This window comes from Pezoporus occidentalis, unplaced genomic scaffold (assembly GCF_034315485.1).
Source record: "Pezoporus occidentalis ecotype Australia unplaced genomic scaffold, CSIRO_AGI_Poc_V1 ctg51, whole genome shotgun sequence".
Taxonomy (NCBI): domain Eukaryota; kingdom Metazoa; phylum Chordata; class Aves; order Psittaciformes; family Psittacidae; genus Pezoporus; species Pezoporus occidentalis.
Genome location: NW_026915847.1, coordinates 1,785,534 through 1,806,498, shown reverse-complemented (window position 1 = coordinate 1,806,498; position 20,965 = coordinate 1,785,534). Strand labels below are relative to the sequence as shown.

Sequence of the window (20,965 nt, the reverse complement as noted above, 5' to 3'; positions counted from 1 at the left end):
TCTGGTGAAAGAATGCATTCCAGTAAGTTAAGGTCATTTTGAAATAGCCTATCATGTTTATTTTAATTGGTGTCTGATTGAAACAGAAAGCTTTCTGATGGATGAAAACTTTATTCAAATGGCTCCAGAAAACCACAGCACGTATTTTTTGCTATATTTCCTGTACACTTCATATATTTTTGTTACTGTTACATTTTATAGTATGAAAGTAACAGAACTCTTTCATTTGAACTAATTGATTTCTAATGAATTTTATGAATGATAATATGCCCACAATACATTTCATACAGTTAAGACATAATGCACTACTTCTATAATGGGTCTGTGTAAATTAACTTTGAAGGGTGTCTGCCTTAGTCTTCCACCTATTAATTGCATGATGCGAACCCCCCCCAGCAGCTGATTTAAGAGTTCAACTCGGCTGATTGTCACGGGTGGAAATTTGCCAAAATGATTACATCAACTTCCAACAAACAGCATGTGCATGACAAGTCAGCAAACAATTACTTAAAACCCTATAATATAATTTGTAATTTGACATAATAGACTCTTCTTTCAGGGTTCACATTTCCATGACAAAGACAGGGGAATTGGAGCAGTTCTGCAAACAAGCATGGGCTCTGGACATCCATGCGGGAGGGTATGTCCCTTGTCCCTCCTCTCCTCAGTGCTGCAGGGTTGTAAAACTACCATGCTGTCTGGAACCTGGGAATAAAACCATGATAGTCATCATTTTGGGAAGTTTGCTAAAATGCCACCATTTCTTTCTCTTTAGCCCTGAGCAATGAGAATGCCCAGCTTATGTTTTGTCTAAGAAGACAGAAGGGGGTTGAGGAAAATGTAAACCTATAGTAATGATTTATGGAAACAATAACTCTTCCTTGAGTTTTAAAAACATCTGAAAGTAAATGCCATGCCCCCACCTCATCCCCAGCTCTGTGTGATATTTTCCATACTCCTGTGTTACAAAGACCTAGTAAAGGCTGCACTGTGGTAAATATATTTCCACTTTAATCTCAAATTCTTCACTAAGGTCACAAATCACTATCTATGCAGCATCTGAAAACAGCAAGATTATCACAGATTCAGGCCTTGAAGCCCTTCTGTTTTCTTTGTTCAAAGGCAGAAATCCTTGACGTATATTCAAGAGACAGATTGGTTTAAATTCTCTCCCTCTTTCTCCTTCCCCTCCTCTCTGCTTTTAGGCAAGTGATTTATTTGAAAAATGTGTGACTTCTCTAATTTTCCATTTATGGGCTGAGGGTTTTTTGTAGCAATAAAAGGACATAAAGCCACCGAAGAGGGATTATGCAGCATCTATCATAAGGAAATGTAAAATAACTGCAGTTTTATGTGGGGTGAGGACACTTAGAGGAATGTAAAGGCTTTATCTGCAGATATGTGGTGTTAACATTTTGTTTAGGCTGTGGCTGCCAGAGGAAGATGTTAATAGACTCCTACTTTTTTTTTTTTTAAGAAGCAAACCCCTCACTTCTTAGTCTGTTTTCCAAATTAACTCAGAGGTGGAAAATGGACTTTTTCTGTACATAATCCAACAAACAAACAAATAATTTGACAGTTTGGCAGAACTTTGCAAGTGGTTGGGATATGGAAGGACAAGAGTATGCTGTGTAATATCTCCTGAATCATACAAAAAGATTATAAGCTACTTACAGAATGCATACAATAGCATAAACTCATAGAATATGGTTTTCAGGAATAAAATGACTTAGAAGGGGGAAAAAAAAAAAAAAAAAGAGCCATTACTATGAATACTGAAAGTTTATCAGTAGTCCTGTATACAAGGCAGTTGATTTTAGGCTGTTATGTTTTAGCTGTTATGTCAATTTGCTTTTCGTTCTCTGAGTGTTTCCCTGTGTTATATTTTTTCACAGACCCTTAACCCTGACTCAGAGGCACAGAAACACATAAGTTCTGATGAATGGTAATGAGCATCGTCAGAGAGGCAAGAAAATTGAGTCTCTGCAGTGGCTGCTGGGCCGAGAGCTGCAGGAGCTGATTGTGTCAATGGTAATGAGACTGAGCAGGCAGCAGATGCTCACGTGCCTTTACAATCCAAATCCCACCAACAAATTCCTCCCACAGAAACTTTGAGGGATGTCTTGGCACCCTGGAGATGGTGATAGACCCGGTCCCAGCCACATGCCACCTGCTAGAGCCATTGTTTAAAAAAGAAGGAGGGGAAAAAAGCCTATTATGATAACAAAGTTGTTTGCTGTCTCTTGCAATGACTTTATGGCACCAGTTTCACCATACTGCAGCTATTGTAAAAAAAAAAAGAAAAAGAGGAACATCTGATTCTTTAAAGAGAAACATTTGTATTAAGGACTGTTAACAACTTACTTGGGAAGCCAGATGTTCAGTATAGGTTACATATTCTGCTGATAAACCATGCCTGCCTTTTTCCCATTACAGCTCCCACTGCGCTTGCTTCCTACAGCACGTTTATATTTCCACTTTTTCCCATGACATTGAAGCAGGGAGCATTTTCTTGCTCCATTTTTCCCAGAAAAATCAAGGATAAAAAAATGCAGATACCCATGTGGAGTGCTGTATAAATATTTACTGTAAAATAAAATAAACAACATATTTGGTCCTTATTCACAAAGCAGGCTGAGTGGTGAATTGTGCCTGAGGTTTTGAAGAAAGGAAGGCCATTAAGGGTCTTTTAATGATAGCCCTTTGTAACTCAAGGTTGCTAAATGCTGCAGTACAGAGAGGCTCAGATCCTCCCAGGAAACTTTTACCCAATAGCTTCCACTCCTGGAAAAATATGATCAAGTGTCCATTCTTGCTGCAAGACTTTGTGTCCAGCTTGGCAGTCCTGGGAGTCTCACCCTCCCCAAAGTTAAAGAGACCCCTGAAGCTGTTCAAAATCTTTCCATGGATTGGGTTGGTTCCCATCAGCCCCAGGAGCAGAAAAAGACAAAAGTGTCTTAAAAACTCTGGAGTTGCCTCTGACTCCACAGTGGCTGTATGCAGCTGAGTTCTGGCTCTGCTGAAAATGGTGGGCCCTTTCCCTGGCAAGAGTGTCCAACGTCCTTCAAGCCCTTTGGTCACAAAACAGGTGCTGGAGGTAGGTACACATGAGTGGATATGGATCATTTGGCTTAGGCTGTCAGTGGAAGATTGGACACATGCTTCATCTGCTCTGAAGACACTTGAAACAGCAATTACACTCTTTTTTTAAACTCCCAGGGGCAATGAAGAAAGTTGCAGTTCCATGAAAAGCTTGGGTTAAGCCAGCAATTTGACAAAGTATGTATTGCAGCCCTGACTAAATCCACATCTACACCCAACTTCAAACCCTTCCTTTACAGAAACCCCACTTCTGTGAAGAAAAGAAGTATCACAAATGCAGCTGCTCCTTCTGCTCGGTATAAACTTAGAGTGGCCTTGAAAACATCATCACATGCTAGTTACTGTGTGGCAGGGTAAAAGAGCAAGACATTTGTCAAAACAGAATAGCAGTGGTGTTACGATGCAGAAAGCTTTTCAAATTTATTTATGTAAAATATCTGACATTCCAGTGCATGCAGTATATTAATTTGTTAACATCTGGAATAAAACCAGATGTGGGAAATCCAATGCAAGTGCAGCACTTTGTAAGGCTGAAAGCTAGTAAGGATATCTCAGGCAAAGGGCACAGATGTTGCTAGTGCTTTCCCTACAAGGAAAAAAAGAGCTCTGGAGCTCTCACCATTCCAGCCCCAAGGTGACTGCATCGTTAGGGGAAAGGAAGTGACAGAGCACCTTTGTTCCTCAAGTTCCACTTTGTGTGATCCAAAGGTTATAGCCACTCCCCTCTGAAGCATCTGGCTCTCTTTATTATTTGTATTTGCAGTGATAGAGATGGACAGAAGGAAAAAATGGTGCATTAGGTCATGGACAGTTATAACTGTTGTATGCAACAGGACCTACAGCTGGGTTTAGGTGGCTTTATGAGAAAGTAGAACAGTGCCACACAGGATTGCCCTTCTTGGCTCAGGTGTTATTCTTGGATTGTGCCACAGTTCTGACTTTTTTATTTTACCTTATCTTTTATCCCAAAGTTTATCCCAAGCATAGATAATGCTCAAAACCTCATTTGGCTTAGGTGCATATACTGCACTTAAAGGCAATTTTAGGTAAACAGTTATCAAATACAGATATTCTACTTCATGCTTCACAAGGAAGTAACTAAACAAAATGCCAAGTGCATTAGAGTGATCAAACAGTGGAATTTCCATTATATACTGTGCCATAGTAACTAATCCTCAAATTCAAAAGCATCAAGTGACCTATTACAGGCATTCGTTTCTAATGGAGATTTAGTAAACTGTAAGTCTCTAGCATTTGCACCTGGTAAAACCTTGAGTGATAAATGTTTTATTGGTTCAGAAAGAGAATGAATATCTAGGTACAGTACTTACTATGCATGGAACATGTACTGGCTTAACTCGCTATTTATATACACAACACGGCACTGCAAAACTGCCGTGGAAATTTACTCATGTAGCAGAAAACCTGATCCCCTGTCCTTTGCCACGATGATTGATGATAATGTGAAATCTAATTTTGAATTCATGAAAAAAAAAGTTCTCACCTATCAGTAGGTATACAGAATTTTGTGGTTTGATGTATTTTAATGAACAATCAGAATCTTTTTTAAGTGTTTTGAAAAAGTGAAAATTATAGATCAGGGCTCTGAACTTAGTTTCTCTATTTATTTCTACTTCTGAGTACCTGGTCTTTTGTTCCTGGCTGTTTTTTTTTGAGCAGGGAACTACTTTTTCCTGATACAGCTGTTACCTTTACCAAATGTTTCCTGCGTTTCTCCAAGGTGACAGAACCTTTGGAGACTGCTTGTGCTAGAACAGACTGCACAAGGAAGCTGTGAATGCTCCATCTCTGGCAGTGTTCAAGGCCAGGTTGGACAGAGTCTTGGATGACATGGTTTAGTGTGTGGTATCCCTGCCAATGGCAGGGGTGTTGAAATTAAATGATTTTAAGGCCCTTTCCAACCCAAACCGTTCTATGATTCTATGACGCTCTGTAAAAGGGGCTGTGCTCTGACTGGGACCAGAAACTGTTAGGCAGGGTATCTTCAGCAGGATTGCTTTAAGGTATAGGTATAGGTATACATAGATCATAGAATCATTCAGGTTGGAATATAGTTCAGCTTTAGATTTTGTGGAGGTCAGGATGTATAGTATCAAGTGGATTGTTTGCTTTTCTGATTTGCCTGCCAGGATCCCTGACCCCATTTTAGATCATCAATTCTCTGCCTTTTCAGATGAATAAGGTAACGGATGCCTGACTGAGGTACACTGTTTAGCATTCCACAGATTAAAATATATTCCCTACCTAATGTATTTGGGATTAATTAAGAAGGCTAAGGTGATGCAGAGGTCATATCTGATAATCCAACAGACCATTCTGCCTTTAATATATTTTGAAGTAATCCAGCCTCTGATGCACCTCAGTGCTTTAAAAGGTATCGGGTGTAAGCATGACTGATGAGATAGATACTAGATTGGACAAATGCAGCATTAATTTGTGATGAGCTCTATAATATGGTTGTGCAAAAAATCAGACTGAAATATCAGCCTCCACCCACTCCACTGAACAGCATCATACTGACCTCTGATCAGCTTTTTTATGGGTCCAAGAGTGAGTACAAAATGGCAGGGTTTGTTTGCCTACAAGGATATTTTCACTTAATTTGCACTTACGCTACAACAGATGGAAAGGTAAAATACAAAGACCAGGGAGAGCTTTGTTCTTAGTTTTACTTTGGGAAACAAACTTGATGAAGGGGATTGGCGAGAGACAAGTGGGGAGAGAGAGGGAGGAAGAAAGAGAAGAGAGGGGGAGAGAGGAACCCCCAGTTTTGTCATTTATTGTGATGGAAATGTTTTAAAATACCCTTCTGACTCAAGGAAGACTTGTCTTTCACATTCATTACACAGGTGTCAAATCAAATTTGATCTGCTATGTCTAGTGTGCTGGAGCATAGTGCATATGACATTTTGTAACATAACGCAACATAAGGCAATAAATCATACTGAAAGTGAATAAAACCTCATTTGTGTGTGTGTGTGTGTGTGTGTGTGCATGAGGAGGGGAATGAACTAAATGGCACTGTGCTAATTTCCCTGTGCTTCTATCATTGTTAAGAGAACTATTTGCTTTCTCCCCTGGCTCTGCTAAAGGACCCTTTCTCAAAAACAGTTCTTGAAAGCAAGATTCTCTGTCACCTAAGCTTTGCATATATACTGTGCATCAAGGAGATCAATAACTTTCAGCAGAAAATATATGCTTGAGAGTAAAACTCAAGAAACAAGACAGACTTTCAAGTGTATCAACCCCAGAAACAGATTTACTTTCAGCTAAGTGAAAAATTAGTTAATCTGCTGTGCAGTTGTGGTTTCTGAAGTAGTACAGTAGGCAAATGAAGGTGCTGTTTGGAGATAGTTTTTCTCCCTCAGATACGTTGCTGGAGAATTTGATTGCAACTTTTGAGAAGGTTATGGTGAATAGATCTGGATTAGGTGGGAATAACAGAGATTCCTTTCCAGGAGGCCAGCAGCACTCCACTCACGTGCCTAGCAGCGTTCACAATACCATGCTCCCCAAGAAGTGTCTGCTGGCTGCACGTGGGACTCTCCCTTTCCTTTGTAAGGGAAAGCTGCCATGTCAAAGGTGGGCCGGAGTTTTAAGTGACTTTCAGACAAAACTCTTTCACTGGGTATGGGAGGAATCAGCCTTGGGAGTGCTGAGATAGCTCATAAGCACCCTACAGAAGGATTCCTTCTAGAAGTGCCATGCACTTAAATATTGCAGCATCTAAACAAACAACCCCAAGATGTGTTCCTCCTCACTTGTAGGTTCAGATGAATGCCAGATGAAAAGAAAAAGAAAATCAAGGCTTTTTCTTCAGAATTCACATAGGGACTATGTGCCAATGACATTTTATCGTCATTGTAATTCTAAATGGTTAGTTGCAAAACAGCATGGACTTAAGGGATAATATTCCATATAATCTGACTTCTGAAGTGAATATCACATATAACCTGACTGCTGGAGTTAATATTGCATATAACCTGACTGGTGAAGTTGCAAAATAAAAAGTAAATTTTAAAAAAGGGACAAAAAGAAAAGAGGTGCTGTAATTCCTCTCTGTAGTTACCCTACTATCTGTTAATATACAGAGTATGTCTCTGAGAAAGACCAGTGTGATGAAGTGGAATTACTATTTGGAAAGTGATAAAAATTGCATAAAGAAAATTCTGCATATCTAACTGTACTAAAGAGTTACTTGGAAGAACACGTTATCATTTAAGAGTACATACAATATTCTTGGGTTTAAGCAAAGAAATTATTTTTTCTATGAATTATTCATCTCCTGTACTCATCATGTAAAGGGGCAGTGACTTCTTTTATCAACAAAATACTTTTTATTGACACTCAGAACAGCATCTAATTGAACCTATTCCCCCAATTATCGTCAGAAAAGAGTTTACACTGGTGGTTTGGAAAAATGTTTTAGGAAGATTTATCAGAGCTGCAAAAAAAGCTGTCCGTGAACTAATGGAATTAGATTATCTTTGAATTCTCTCCACCAGAACTTAGAATGGCCACTAATTCCTTTCTTTGCTCTTTTGGTGTTTGCAAAGGGGTTCACTAAAGCCTGAATTGATATAATTATTGGCTTGGATTGTTAGAGATTTAGGGCAGATGGCTATGGGTTTCTAAAGTCCCATTTGCTTGTGTTAGCTTTTCTAGTTCGCCTATAGGGTTTGGGGATCAGTAATTTGAAAGGGCTGCAAACTTGTAAAACAGCATTATTCATGGGGGCAGAATGTTCATCAGCGTGACCCAGTACTAAATACATTCATTATGGGCATTTCTATTCTGCACAATTTGCCACACGGTGCAGGTTTGTGGAGAAAAAAAAAAAAAAAGAAAAAGAAAAAGAAAGAAAAAAGAGACAATGGCTTATAAAATGCTTCTGAATGCTTAAAAAGAAGGAGAGTTCACGCTGAGCCTCCTCTGCTTTCTTTTTCAGCAAGAACCTTCTAAGTGACTTTGGCTGAGCTGTGCTGAGAGTAAGGAAATTGGGGGAATCGGAGCTTTACTCTTCACATTTTTGGATATGGGGGGAATTTAAGAGAGAGAAGAGCAATAGAGGAGAGTGATGGTATGATTATGGGCAACAGCAATAAACAAATGGACAAAGAAAATGAAAAGCAGGGTGAGACTGTGGCTAAAACGCTAAACTTAAAAAAAAAACAAAAACAAACAAAAAACCCCAAACAAACAAAAAACACACACTCACACAAAAGAGGGAACAGAAATCACAGCATAAATAGATGCACTTGAACTGAGAAGAACCCACCAGGCTCTGTGACCTGGGTGCAGCCTGAAGCTCTCGTAACCATCTGCAGCATTTCTGGTGTACACAAAGTACAGGATCCACTTGGTCATAAGATTCTTGTCTTTTGTGCAGATGTGTTGCAGTGTAAACACGAAAACCATTTTTTTTAACAATAGCGGAGAGGCAAGGAACTTGCCATTGTCAAAGCACTTAGTATGTCCTGTGGCTTCTTTAAGACATTTGGCATGGAGGAGATGTACTTAGCACAAATCCTCTCTGTGAAGCATGAAGAGCTTTTTCAACTAGGATGGAAAAGATCTTCTGGAGAACCACTGGAACAGCAGAGATAGAAGCGCAGCAGCCGGCTCAGAGACAATTGCCCACACAGATACAGATACACACACATACATACACACACGGGAGGACCAAAATCGGGCAAAGGTAGCAGCAGCGCGGCGGGCGGGGGGAGCAGGGAGTGTACAGGAGTGTGCAGAATGTTACTGACTTGGAGAGGAGGAGGAGGAGGGAGAGATGTCCCTTTGCTCCACACAGGAGCACGGATGTTGAAGAGAGGCAGGTAACTAGGTAAATACGGAGCAGGAAGAGGCTCTGCCGGCATGGCTGGCGAAAGGCGGGAGGCGGCACACCTCTCCCTCTCACTCCCCCATCCCGGTTTACTAACCCAACACACTGAAAACCTCCGAGTTCGTTAAGACAACCTAAAAGTACGTAAAGGAGAAAGGGCGCGATCACATTTTTCGTGGCGGGAAGGGGAGGAATTAAACCCAGAAACCCCGCTTGAAAGTGCCCTGAAAAAGGAGGGGGGCGTTGATTTAAAGTTGCGTTTTAGTCATTTGTGTGAGTGTGCGTAAATGTGCCCCCCCTTCCCCTTCCCGGCGGCACACCGGCGACCAGCAGGGGCTGGGGGAGGAGCCGCCCCCTCCCGCTCCCATTCCCCGTTTTCCCCAACGGGTCCCTCCCGCCCTCTTCCAGGTCCCCCCCCATCCCCTTCCTCCCCCCTCCTCGGCGCGCCGGGCTGTCCCCGGGCTGATTGGCTGGACGGGGCTCAGCACACGCCGGGTAAAAGCTTTGTCTGGGGAGTTGGAGCGAAGTTGCGGAGGATTTTTAGGCTGCAGCCGGCGAGGGAGGGTGCTGAGTGCGGCGCGAGTGGGGAGGGGAGAGGAGGGAAGTAAAGAGCGGGGAGGCGCCGGGCGGGCGGTGGATCCCGCGGCGCGTCCCGCGGGCTTCCCGGCGTTCTTGGATGCTCACGGTGGAAGAGGAGCCCGCTGCCTCCACGACACGTTCCGTCCTGGAAGAGGAGCGGGGAGTCAAATGAGAACGCGTGGATTGCATACGGCTTGTACCTGGATGTCCTGGCGCGGTGTGTATATAGAAAAATATCCCAAACTTTTCTGATCTGGTGAGATATTAATCCTTGGCTGAGCAGAAAAGGCGTTTTCAAGTTTGGAAGGACCAGATGTGCGCAGGGCTTAAGGTACGGAAGGCAGCCGCGATAATTGCTTTTTAACTTGCTTGGAGAAATGAATTGCAAAAACTTACAAATGCGCCGAGTCGGCGGTAAAATGCACTTTATATTCATTTTTGCACTGATGATAATATCTTTCAATAAGGCTGTGCTGGGCAAGAATTTGAAATACAGGATTTATGAGGAGCAGAGAATCGGATCGGTAATTGCAAGACTGTCGGAGGATGTAGCTGATGTTTTATTAAAAATGCCTAACCCTTCCTCGGTGCGATTTCGAGCCATGCAAAGGGGGAATTCTCCCTTGCTTGTAGTCCGTGAGGATAACGGAGAGATCAGCATAGGAGCTAAAATTGATCGGGAGCAACTCTGCCAGAAAAACTTAAACTGCTCCATAGAGTTTGATGTGATCACTCTGCCCACTGAACATCTGCAGCTATTCCATGTTGAAGTTGAAGTGCTGGATATTAATGACAACTCTCCCCAGTTTTCCAGAGCTCTTATCCCTATCGAGATATCAGAGAGTGCAGCAGTGGGAACACGGATCCCTTTGGACAGCGCTTTTGATCCAGATGTAGGGGACAACTCACTGCACACTTACTCCCTTTCTGCAAATGATTTTTTTACTATTGAGGTGAGAACCAGGACTGATGGTGCCAAGTATGCGGAGCTGATTGTGGTTAGAGAGCTGGACCGGGAGTTGAAGTCAAGTTACGAACTCCAGCTCACTGCCTCAGATAAAGGGGTGCCTCAGAGGTCTGGCTCATCCCTCCTGAAAATAAGCATTTCTGATTCCAATGACAACAGCCCTGTTTTTGAGCAACAGTCATATGTAATCCAGCTCCTAGAAAATTCTCCGGTTGGGACTTTGCTCATAGACCTCAATGCCACTGATCCAGACGAGGGCGCTAACGGTAAAGTGGTCTACTCCTTTAGTAGTCATGTGTCTGCCAAAATTATAGAGACTTTTAATATAGATCCAGAAAAAGGACACCTAACCCTCCTGAAGCAAGTGGACTATGAAGTAACCAAATCCTATGAAATTGATGCTCAGGCTCAGGATCTGGGGCCAAATTCCATTCCAGCTCACTGCAAGATTATAATTAAAGTTGTGGACGTGAATGACAACAGACCCGAAATTAACTTAAACCTGATGTCTCCAGAGAAAGAGGAGGTAGCTTACATTTCTGAAGGGTCACCTCTGGACACTTTTGTTGCCCTGGTCAGAGTGCAAGACAAGGACTCTGGTGTGAATGGAGAGATAATTTGCAAGCTCCATGGACATGGTCACTTTAAACTCCAAAAGACTTATGAAAATAACTACTTAATCTTGACTAATGCCACTCTAGATAGGGAAAAGAGATCTGAATACAGCTTGACTGTAATAGCAGAGGACAAGGGAACGCCCAGTCTCTCCGCAGTGAAACACTTTACTGTCCAAATCAGTGATGAAAATGACAACCCACCCCGCTTCCAGACAAACAGATATGAAGTTGTTATCTTGGAAAATAACTCTCCAGGAGCGTACATTACATCAGTCACAGCCACAGACCCAGATCTAGGTGACAATGGCCAGGTGACATACACTATTTTGGAGAGCTATATTTTAGGAAGCTCTATAACCACCTATGTGACCATCGATCCCTCCAATGGAGCAATCTATGCCCTGAGAACCTTTGACCACGAGGAAGTAAATCAAATTGCCTTCATGGTTCAAGCTAGGGATGGAGGGAGTCAGCAGCTTGTTAGCAATACCACGGTGGTACTAACCATCATTGATGAAAATGACAACGCTCCTGTCATCGTGGGGCCAGCTCTACGCAACAGTACAGCAGAAATCTCAATCCCTAAAGATGCTGGAATTGGCTTTCTTGTCACCAGGATAAGGGCTACAGACAGAGACTCTGGTATGAACTCTGAACTCAGCTGCTCTATAGTAGCTGACAAGGAAAACAGCATCTTTGTGATGGATCCCAAAACCTGTGACATATCTATCAATGTGAGTGTTGAATCAGTTCCAGCAAAACAATGGGAGTTTTTTGTCATAGTCCAGGATAAGGGCAGTCCTCAGCTTAGTACAAAAGCACTTCTCAGATGTACTGTTTTTGAGTATGTCTATTCATTTGCAAGCACAGAAGCAACTTTGGTAAGCCAACCCTCCCTGGATGTCTCCATGATAACAATTATATCCTTGGGATCCATATGTGCTGTGTTGTTGGTCATTATGGTCATTTTTGCCACAAGATGTAATCGAGAAAAAAAGGACACCAGGTCCTACAACTGTCGTGTGGCAGAATCGACCTACCAGCACCACCCAAAGCGACCCTCAAGACAGATCCACAAAGGGGACATTACGTTAGTGCCAACGGTTAATGGCACTTTACCCATCAGATCTCACCACAGAGCTTCTCCATCATCATCTCCGACTCTGGAGAGGGGACAAATGAGCAGCCGGCAGAGCCACCACAGCCACCAATCTCTCAACAGCCTGGTGACAATTTCCTCTAACCACGTGCCTGAAAATTTCTCACTGGAACTCACCCATGCTACTCCTGCTGTTGAGGTAAGGTCCACACCTCCATTTGCACATCCCTTCACTCATGCCTTCACTGGAAAGCATTGAGGTACTCTGCATGCCACCTGTGAGACCACTTAGGTCTATGCCTAATGAGGATGTATGATGGATTTCTCTGTAGATGTCACAGCTTTGCAGTTTTACTCCAATACCGACTGAATCCATTACCATGGGGAGCAGGATTAAATCTATTATTTATAGATTATTGGTTCTTCCCTGTAAGGTCAAAACAATGGGGTGTAACATAGACAGTGCTTAGCTCTGGTTTACTGCTCACTCGTACTGTCTTCCTTGCCCTCCCTTTCCCTCTGTTTAAGAAAGTGCCAGAGTATTTATATAGAGAAACAATGCAGGAAACCCTTTCATTATTGGGGATAGAGAACTAAAAGGCTGAACACTGGCACAGTTTAAGTACAGCTGTTGTAATACATGGTCATAATATCTTAAACTTGAGACTACCCATCTCAGTTTTTACTGCAAATGCTCTGTAATGGCTTAAATGAGAGTTATGTCCTGGTAACTTTATATGTAGAGCAATGACATTTTGTTTTGAATTAGGATCCTGGAATGGTAAAGGGTTGATTCTGATGTATTAAAACTCTGCCTCAGTTTAATTACTTGCTAATGAAATAATTATTATGAGTTCAGAGGCTGATGAACAGCAGTGCATTTCCTCATTGTACAAAGCCTTCAGATGTTTCCTGTGGCAGACACTGTACTAGAAAATAGTCTGTTGTACTGCATTATATATGTGCGGGTATTCGACTTAATTTAACTTTAAAGGAAAAAAGAGCCAAAACCAAACCTGAGAAGCAAATTAATGTTTTTACAACTAGGAATTTGAGCTTTCATTTCAAAGAATCAGTCTTCTCACCTTTTCTTTAGCAGGTTTCCCAGCTTCTCTCAATGCTTCACCAGGGCCAGTATCAACCAAGGCCAAGTTTTAGAGGAAACAAGTATTCCAGAAGCTACAGGTAAGAATCTGGACTGTTCTGCTGTGTATGCATGTATATGCATCAGAAAACAGACCCATGTTTTTAATCAAAATGTGGAATGTAATGTATGTGAGATAATCTAATTCCATGATCCCCACAATTCTCTTCACAGATATGCCCTGCAAGATATGGATAAATTCAGCTTGAAAGACAGTGGCCGAGGTGACAGTGAAGCGGGAGACAGTGATTATGATTTGGGAAGAGAGTCTCCAATTGACAGACTTCTTGGGGAAGGATTCAGTGACCTTTTCCTTACAGATGGGAGAATTCCTGCAGGTAAGAGCACAATGGAAGCTGACCAGTGTATTTACACTGCTGCCTGGCTGTCACTTTGATAAAGCTACTACTGAGAAAGCAAAAATCCTTTAGCTTTCAAGTCCTCTGTTTCCTTCCTTTTTACTCTGCTTCATGATAAATACTGAGCTGAAACCTTCATGTATATAGTAAAATGAAACCTCAGGTACAACTGAAAATCCACCCAGAGCAATTTCTACTTTTTTCTCATATTCACATTATCATGAACTGGCACTAAATTACCTCCAAATCACGATCTGCTCCATGTCCTTAGACTTTTAATGACTAGGTGGATGTTTTTGCAGAGCCAGGCAGTTGTGGTTTGTTAAAAATATACTGAGCTATAATTTGGGAGATAATATTTTCCATGGTGGGTTTCGTTCATACAATACAAACTTCCAGCATGGATTGTGAGTAGTCTATACATATGGATGGAGACGAAAGTGTATTTTTTCCCACTGAAAAATGGACTGGAGTGGCAATGGAAGGATCTAAATATGTCCCAGATTGTAAATCTTGCAAGTCATAACTTCTAGAAGAAAGAACGTAAGAGGTACAATTCAGGGGCAGAGGGCAGAAAAACAAAAGCTGGAATAGGGGGAGTGAAAGTAAGATAAACACACATGTACATGTTCATGTGTATGAAGTACCACTTTTAAATTTATGCCCAGTTATAAGTTGAATATAATAGTCTATGGGAAATCATATTGAGTACAGGTGTGAGAATTTTGTAGTTACTTTAATAATTACACAGCCACTGGTTGAACCCTAGATCGTACACTTACTTCAGATCATGTTTAGTTTTGTCTGTGTAACTGGCAGGGCTGCGTAACTCAGTATGTCTCACTGAACCAAACTTAAAAGGTTTAGTAAAGTCATCTTATACATGAGGCACATTGCTTTTGGCTCTGTGCAGCACATAGTCCCTCCTAAAGTGTCCCCCACGTGTTGCCCAGGGCTGGAGGAGAGAAGCTGCAGAGCTGCTCCTTCCCCCTGCTACTATGGAAAACACTGGTGAGGGGTTGTGCCTGATGTTGGTGCAGTTTACCCTGAGAAATACGCTGTTAGGCCAGAGTAAACCCCAAAAGTTTAATTTGCTCTTCTTATACATTTTAGCTTTAAAATTTTCTTTGCATATTTTGCTCCAGATTTTTTATCACAAACTCAGGCATTCACCTACCTCTTCAAATTTGTCTTATTTACTCAATGTTTCAAATCTGGAGGTCTTGAAAAGTTACTGGTTTTTATTTTTTCAGAATCTTTAACCTAAATCTGGAGTCCTAATATATTTTTACATTCATTTCCCCCTGCTTTTATTACTTATTCCTCTGCCAGCTAGCATGAGGCGTGTCTCATTCTCCCCTGTGATTAGCAAGGCGGGATCTGCTGGAGCTCTCAGTTGCCAGGGGAACTTCAAGTGCAGTGGTGTTTGCACTGGCATCCAGCCCTGGTGCTGCCAAGGAAAAGCTGTCCCCTTCTCGGTGGACAGTCAGGGGCTACCCACAGGTGGGAGTGGTTTCCTCTTTGCTAGCTGGGATACCCAGGACTGGTTTTCAGCTCTTGCAGTTCTGTCTCTAAAGAGGAAGCCAAGAGCTGGGATTTCCAAAAGGGCCCAGCTAATCACATTCAAAGTAAGGAAAACTCCTGCTGAGTGCAGATAGAGCTGGGCTGGGCTATCACAGTGAGCATTTAATGTCACCTAGATGTCCGCTTGCCACTCTGCATGGTCTTAATCCATCAAGTAAGTACAGAACCATAGAATGGTTAGGGTTGGAAAGTACCTTAACATCACCCAGTTCCAACCCCCTGCCATGGGCGGGAACACCTTCCACTAGAGCAGATTGCTCAAGGCCTTGAACACTGCCAGGGATGGAGCATAATGTATGCTGAACCTGTTCAGATGAAACCTGAATTGATCTGCAGTCCAAGCAAAAAGCAAAAGAACTTCCTGGAGGTTTCCTGTTCTCCATTTTGAAATGTTTCTGCATCGTCAGTCTGGGCACAGGCAAAATGCTGTGAAAAAATCCTTTCAGTTTGTCTCTTTAAGGTGGAACTGGAAAGAAATGGAGCCAGTCCCTTGAAAGTACAAAAATACACAATCAAAAAGTTCAATAACTGCCCTTGAAAGGCTTATTTCTCTTTCTCTTTTTAAATCTCCACTAATAAGCTTTAAGTCGGGGGGGGGGTGTGTGTGTAATAATAATGTTGTTGTATATCTTTGCTTTTTATTTATTGCTGATTTAAGGACGGTCTGTGACACCATTCAATTTCCTCAAAGCATCTTTCGATCCTTTTTCAGGAATGTCAGTATTTATTATTTGATGCCAAATCCAATCCTGATAGCATCAGTAACAAAACTCACAATAAGACAACCTTCACTGCTAATGAAATGCTAAACCACTGAAAGTCTCTCATTAATTTTCAGGAGCCTTCTTAATTAGAAGAGTAATCCTCACCTTCTGCGGTGAGTTGAGAGCTCGTCCAGGCACCACGGATGACTTAGGGATTTTTTGTAAATCAGCGCACATGTGCTTTTCATACATGGGAACAAAGCACTCGAAGGCATTTCAGTTCCTTGTATCAAAACTTCAGTGACTGATATTCTCAAGGTTGCTTTGTTTGCTCAAAGCTCACTGGATCAGCAGGCCATTTGCAAGAGCTTGTGCAATATCCAGCCTGTAGCCTGAACCTGTATTCTTGAAGAAATTCTTATTCTCACATGTGAGACACAGAGAAATTTCATACTCCAAAGAACTGAAAGGACATTAGGAAAGCAAACAATATGGTAGGCTGTGTAAAGCACAGAGATAAATAACGATGACAGTATGACAGTAGGACTTAATCAATCTCTGTTATGTCCTAAGCTGAAATACAATGTTCAGTTCTGCTTACACCATCGCAAAAAGTATCTTTTGATAAACTAAGTGGATCCAGAGCCAGATGGGAAATGTGATGAGAAAGCTAGGGAAACTTACAGGGCATGACTGCACACATTTCTTATGTATTCAGTATATAAATAGAAAGAAAAACTATTCTGTGTGGCTAATTTAACTGTTAACTGATAGAAGATTAGGGCAAAAGTTTCTTATGGTCAAAATATACATAATTCAAAGAGTCTGGCATTTCTGAAAACACTCTTCTGAAGTATGTGACTCAAATTCAAGTGGCCCCTGCAGCACCTGGGTGTTTTCTAGCATGTCTGCCAAGCACCCAGGCAGTGCCCAGCCTGAGCCAAGGCCTCATGTCCTACAGAGCCAGTTCCCTTTGGAGAGGCACATAACTCTTTATGAGTCTGTCAAGTAGGGCTTTGTCTGTCTCTGCTTCCTGGGACACTTCCCAGACCTCTCCAGGTTTTTGCAGAGGATTCTTGCAGTGCCCTGCTCAGACTAGTGTAGCTCTCAGGGTTGCAGTCGCTTGTCCCACTGTGTTGCTCCTCCCGAAAGAAGCAGCTAGGAGAGTGTCTCTTGTCTTCTGCTCTTCAGTCCTCCTGGGTGGCCTGAATGGCCACCTTGTGCCAATGCTTGAGCCAGCACGGTCCAGTAACCTGAGCTACAGGGTGGCAAGTGCACCTCGGAGTAACTTTGGTATAAACACTAGAGTCACAAGGGGTGCAAGTTTAGCCCTAGGCATTTTGATACTGTATTAAAAATTAACTGATTCAGTTAAAAAGATAATATGGCAGTGGATCACTTCATATTCAACATACATTGTCAGATCAAAAGGAGGCATGTTAATGAAGAGGGAGATCCTTCTGCACATTATTGTTCTTTCTTCTGTATTTCTCCTGTCCATTTTTTCTCACTTCATTACTCTGATGCACTTCTCTTAAGTGCATGTGGCAGACTTCACTAAAACTCAAGTAAATGTTCATTTTATTTATGTATTTAATTATTTGTATGATGGAATAGCAATGTATAAGAGGGAACAAGTTGCTTTAAGTCACAAATGCTTGTTTTCCGCCTGGAACTTAACATGCTGATCTTCAGCCCTAGGTGAGAGATTGCATAACTGCCTTACATGTTCTGTATTTGTTCTCATTTTTTGAGACTGTTCAGAAATGGAAGTGCATTTAGATCCAGACTGTTTGTATTTGCCACCTTCCTTCACACAGAAAGCGAACCCAAATACTGGATTTGAACACCTTTGGAGAAGTTCAGTCGTGTTAGTGGCTGCAACTAAGCTGTATTTACAATAGGAAGGGGATGCTCACTGTCCTCTTTTCTCTCTTGCAGCGATGAGGCTGTGCACAGAGGAGTGCCGGGTTCTGGGGCACTCTGACCAGTGCTGGATGCCCCCACTGCCCTCTCCCTCCTCTGATTACAGAAGTAACATGTTCATCCCTGGGGAGGAGTTCCAGTCACCTCAGCTGCAGCAGCAGCAGCAGCAGCAGCAGGGCCTTGAGGAAGATCCACAGCCTGCTGACATGAGTGAGAAGAAGAAGAGCTTTTCAACATTTGGTAAAGACTGCCAGAGCGAGGAGGAGTCGGGGGACAACTGCACCTCCTCTCTCCTCTCTGAAATGAGCAGCGTCTTCCAGCGCCTGCTGCCTCCCTCCCTAGATGCCTACACAGAGTGCAATGAGATGGATCGCTCCAGCTCGCTGGAGCGCAGGAAGGGACATTTGCCAGCCAAGACTGTGAATTATCCACAGGGGGTGGCAGCCTGGGCAGCCAGCACACATTTCCAGAATCCTGCCAACAACGGGCCCGCTCTGGGGACTCACTCGGGTGCGCAGCCTTCCTCCAAATGGCTGCCAGCCATGGAGGAGATCCCAGAGAATTACGAAGAAGATGATTTTGACAACATGCTCAACCACCTCAGTGATGGGAAACACGAACTCATGGATGCCAGTGAGCTGGTGGCAGAAATTAACAAGCTGCTGCAAGATGTGCGGCAGAACTAATTGTTTCAAAAGCCTATTTTTCCATATTTATGGAAAACTGGAGAAAAAAAACAACAAACCCAACTAAAAGAACAAAAAAAGACTGAGAAGAACTGGCATTGCCAACTAGTTGCATTTATCATAAATGTGTCTGTGTATGTTGAATATTGAAATACTGTATTTTCATATGTACACAATGCAAGTGTGATTATCTGTATTTTAAAAATACATTTGTACCTTATATTTATGTGTAATTTAACAAATAAATTTTTATTTTTGTACGCCCACAGCAAGCATGTTTTCCTAAATGTATATAGATGGTACCACCCTTGTCAAACTTCCACCATTCTTGCCACACAGGCATGTTAAAAACAAAAACAAAAGACAAAAGGAGGGGTATTGTTTTCCCTTATTATTTCTTTTAAGTCTGAAATGTTACAAATACAAATTCAAACCACTGAAAAGTTACACAAACATTAGTTTCAATAAATGATCCAACACCTTGTTGCAATGTTTCATTCTTGTAATAAAGAGTTGTCAACTCCCATGAAACCTAAAATGTCCTTTTTATTTTGATGCTTTTGGTCTGTAAAGTTATTCTCAAATTTAATCAATGGATTATTGCAGGCTCAGGCTAGGGTCTTCCTGTGCTTTACAGGTGTTTTGCCAAGTGAACAAATCATGGTATTCAGTGATGGGACTTCCGACGTTATCTCTGAAAAAAAACCACCCAAAAAAGGGGTAGAATTTGTGCTGTTGTTGAACTGCAAAGCCAGTTGAAGTGAGTGGTGCATGCTTGGGAGACAGCATAAAATCAGCTTTTCTGACTTCAAGCTGAATTCTCAATTCATGTAAATAAAAAAATTGCAATTGACTGCTTTATCCTTGTAAGTGACACCAAAATAAAAGGAATGTTGCATCTCTCAGGAAAGCAGCTGATTATATGTTGCCTCTGTTGTACTTGCGCTTATCTTGTATTTGAACTTCCTAGACAAGAGTGACGCTGCAGGTACATTGGCTTTAGATGAGTCCCATCCTTCCACAGTGGGGCTTCTCCCTGGACTGAAGGTAGCTCAGTGAAAGTAGTAATATAAACAGTAAAAATAAAGAGTGCCCCATGGTGCTGTCACCACTTGAGGGGTGACCTAACCAGTATTTCTCAGATAAAAGTCAAATGTGGTCTCTAGGTGCTTTTTTTAAAAAAAAAAATACATTTTTGGTTGGCCTGGCATACACATATTTCTGTAATAGTAAACAAATTGATTTTAATATTGAGAAACATGGGTGGGTTTTGGACTCCTTATACTCTTTTCAGGACAATGTTAAGAGATAGCCACAAAACCTGGTATTTTAGGCTTTCAGCAGAGCTGTAGATGTATATTTTTATGTGCATTTTTTACCAGAAATGTGATAAAGTACTTAAATAATCCTAGTGAACACAAGCATAAAAACTGGCACATACTTTCATTCTGGAGAATTGCACCTGTAAAGTACTCTGTAGAAAAATCCCATTTAATGATACCTAAAAAAATCAGAATTTTGTCATGTGCATGAGCTTTACTGGTTTGCTCTGTGTGTGTAAGGAAACTTTAATGTCATAGCTGATTTCACAGTGCAGATAGTTGTTGATACCTGAATAATGGAGAGACTTTCAAATTGTTTACAGTTCAGGAGTTCATGAGTATAGCTATGCTGGTTTGAAATACCAGGACCTCAGATCTCTAACAAAGTATCTGCATTGGCAGATGAAACTATCAAAATGTCATATTGTCAATGTGGCTTAAATGTAACTAATTTAAAGGTAACTGGCTTATCAGCATTGGTACAGGAAGATCCTCTAACCGTGGAGGCTCTGCTTCTGTTTTGGAGAGTTCTTATAGCACCCTTTGAATGCCAACAAGACCTCAGTTTATTACTGAAAGGAACACGTCATGCCACAATGGGCTGAGAGAGTTGGGCTTGTTCAGCCTGCAGAAGAGAAGGCTGCAGGGAGACCTTAATGCAGCTTCCAGATCCTAAAGGGGCTGACAAGAAACCTGGAGAGGGCCCTTTTACAAGGACATGTAGTGACAGGACAAGGAGTAATGGCTTTAAACTGAAAGAGGAGAGATTTATATAAGATGTTGGAAAGTTCTTCCCTGTGAGGCACTGGCACAGGTTGCCCAGAGAAGCTGTGACTGCCCCATCCCTGGCAGTGTTCAGGGCCAGGCTGGACTGGGCTTGGAGCAGCCTGGTCTACTGGAAGTTGTCCCTGCCCATTTCAGGGAGGCTGGAACTGGATGGCCTCTAAGGTCCCTTCTAACCCAAACCATTCTATACTGATGTAATAACCACAGCTCATTTATTAAATATTTGG

At 42.0% G+C, this 20,965-nt stretch overlaps 1 protein-coding gene across 2 annotated transcripts; it reads left to right on the top strand.

Annotated features, from left to right (window-relative positions):
* Positions 1–8,329: 8,329 nt before the first annotated feature.
* On the top strand, positions 8,330–18,690 carry PCDH18 (protocadherin 18). Of its 2 annotated transcripts, none has more exons than XM_062637204.1 (4): positions 8,330–12,426; positions 13,327–13,412; positions 13,546–13,709; positions 17,960–18,690. In XM_062637204.1, the coding sequence occupies exons 1-4, from the start codon at positions 9,922–9,924 to the stop codon at positions 18,628–18,630; spliced, it is 3,426 nt and encodes a 1,141-aa protein (XP_062493188.1). In that variant the 5' UTR covers positions 8,330–9,921; the 3' UTR covers positions 18,631–18,690. The 2 variants fall into 2 exon arrangements, with proteins under 2 accessions (XP_062493188.1, XP_062493187.1); XM_062637203.1 differs by having other exon boundaries at positions 13,324–13,412.
* Positions 18,691–20,965: the final 2,275 nt, after the last annotated feature.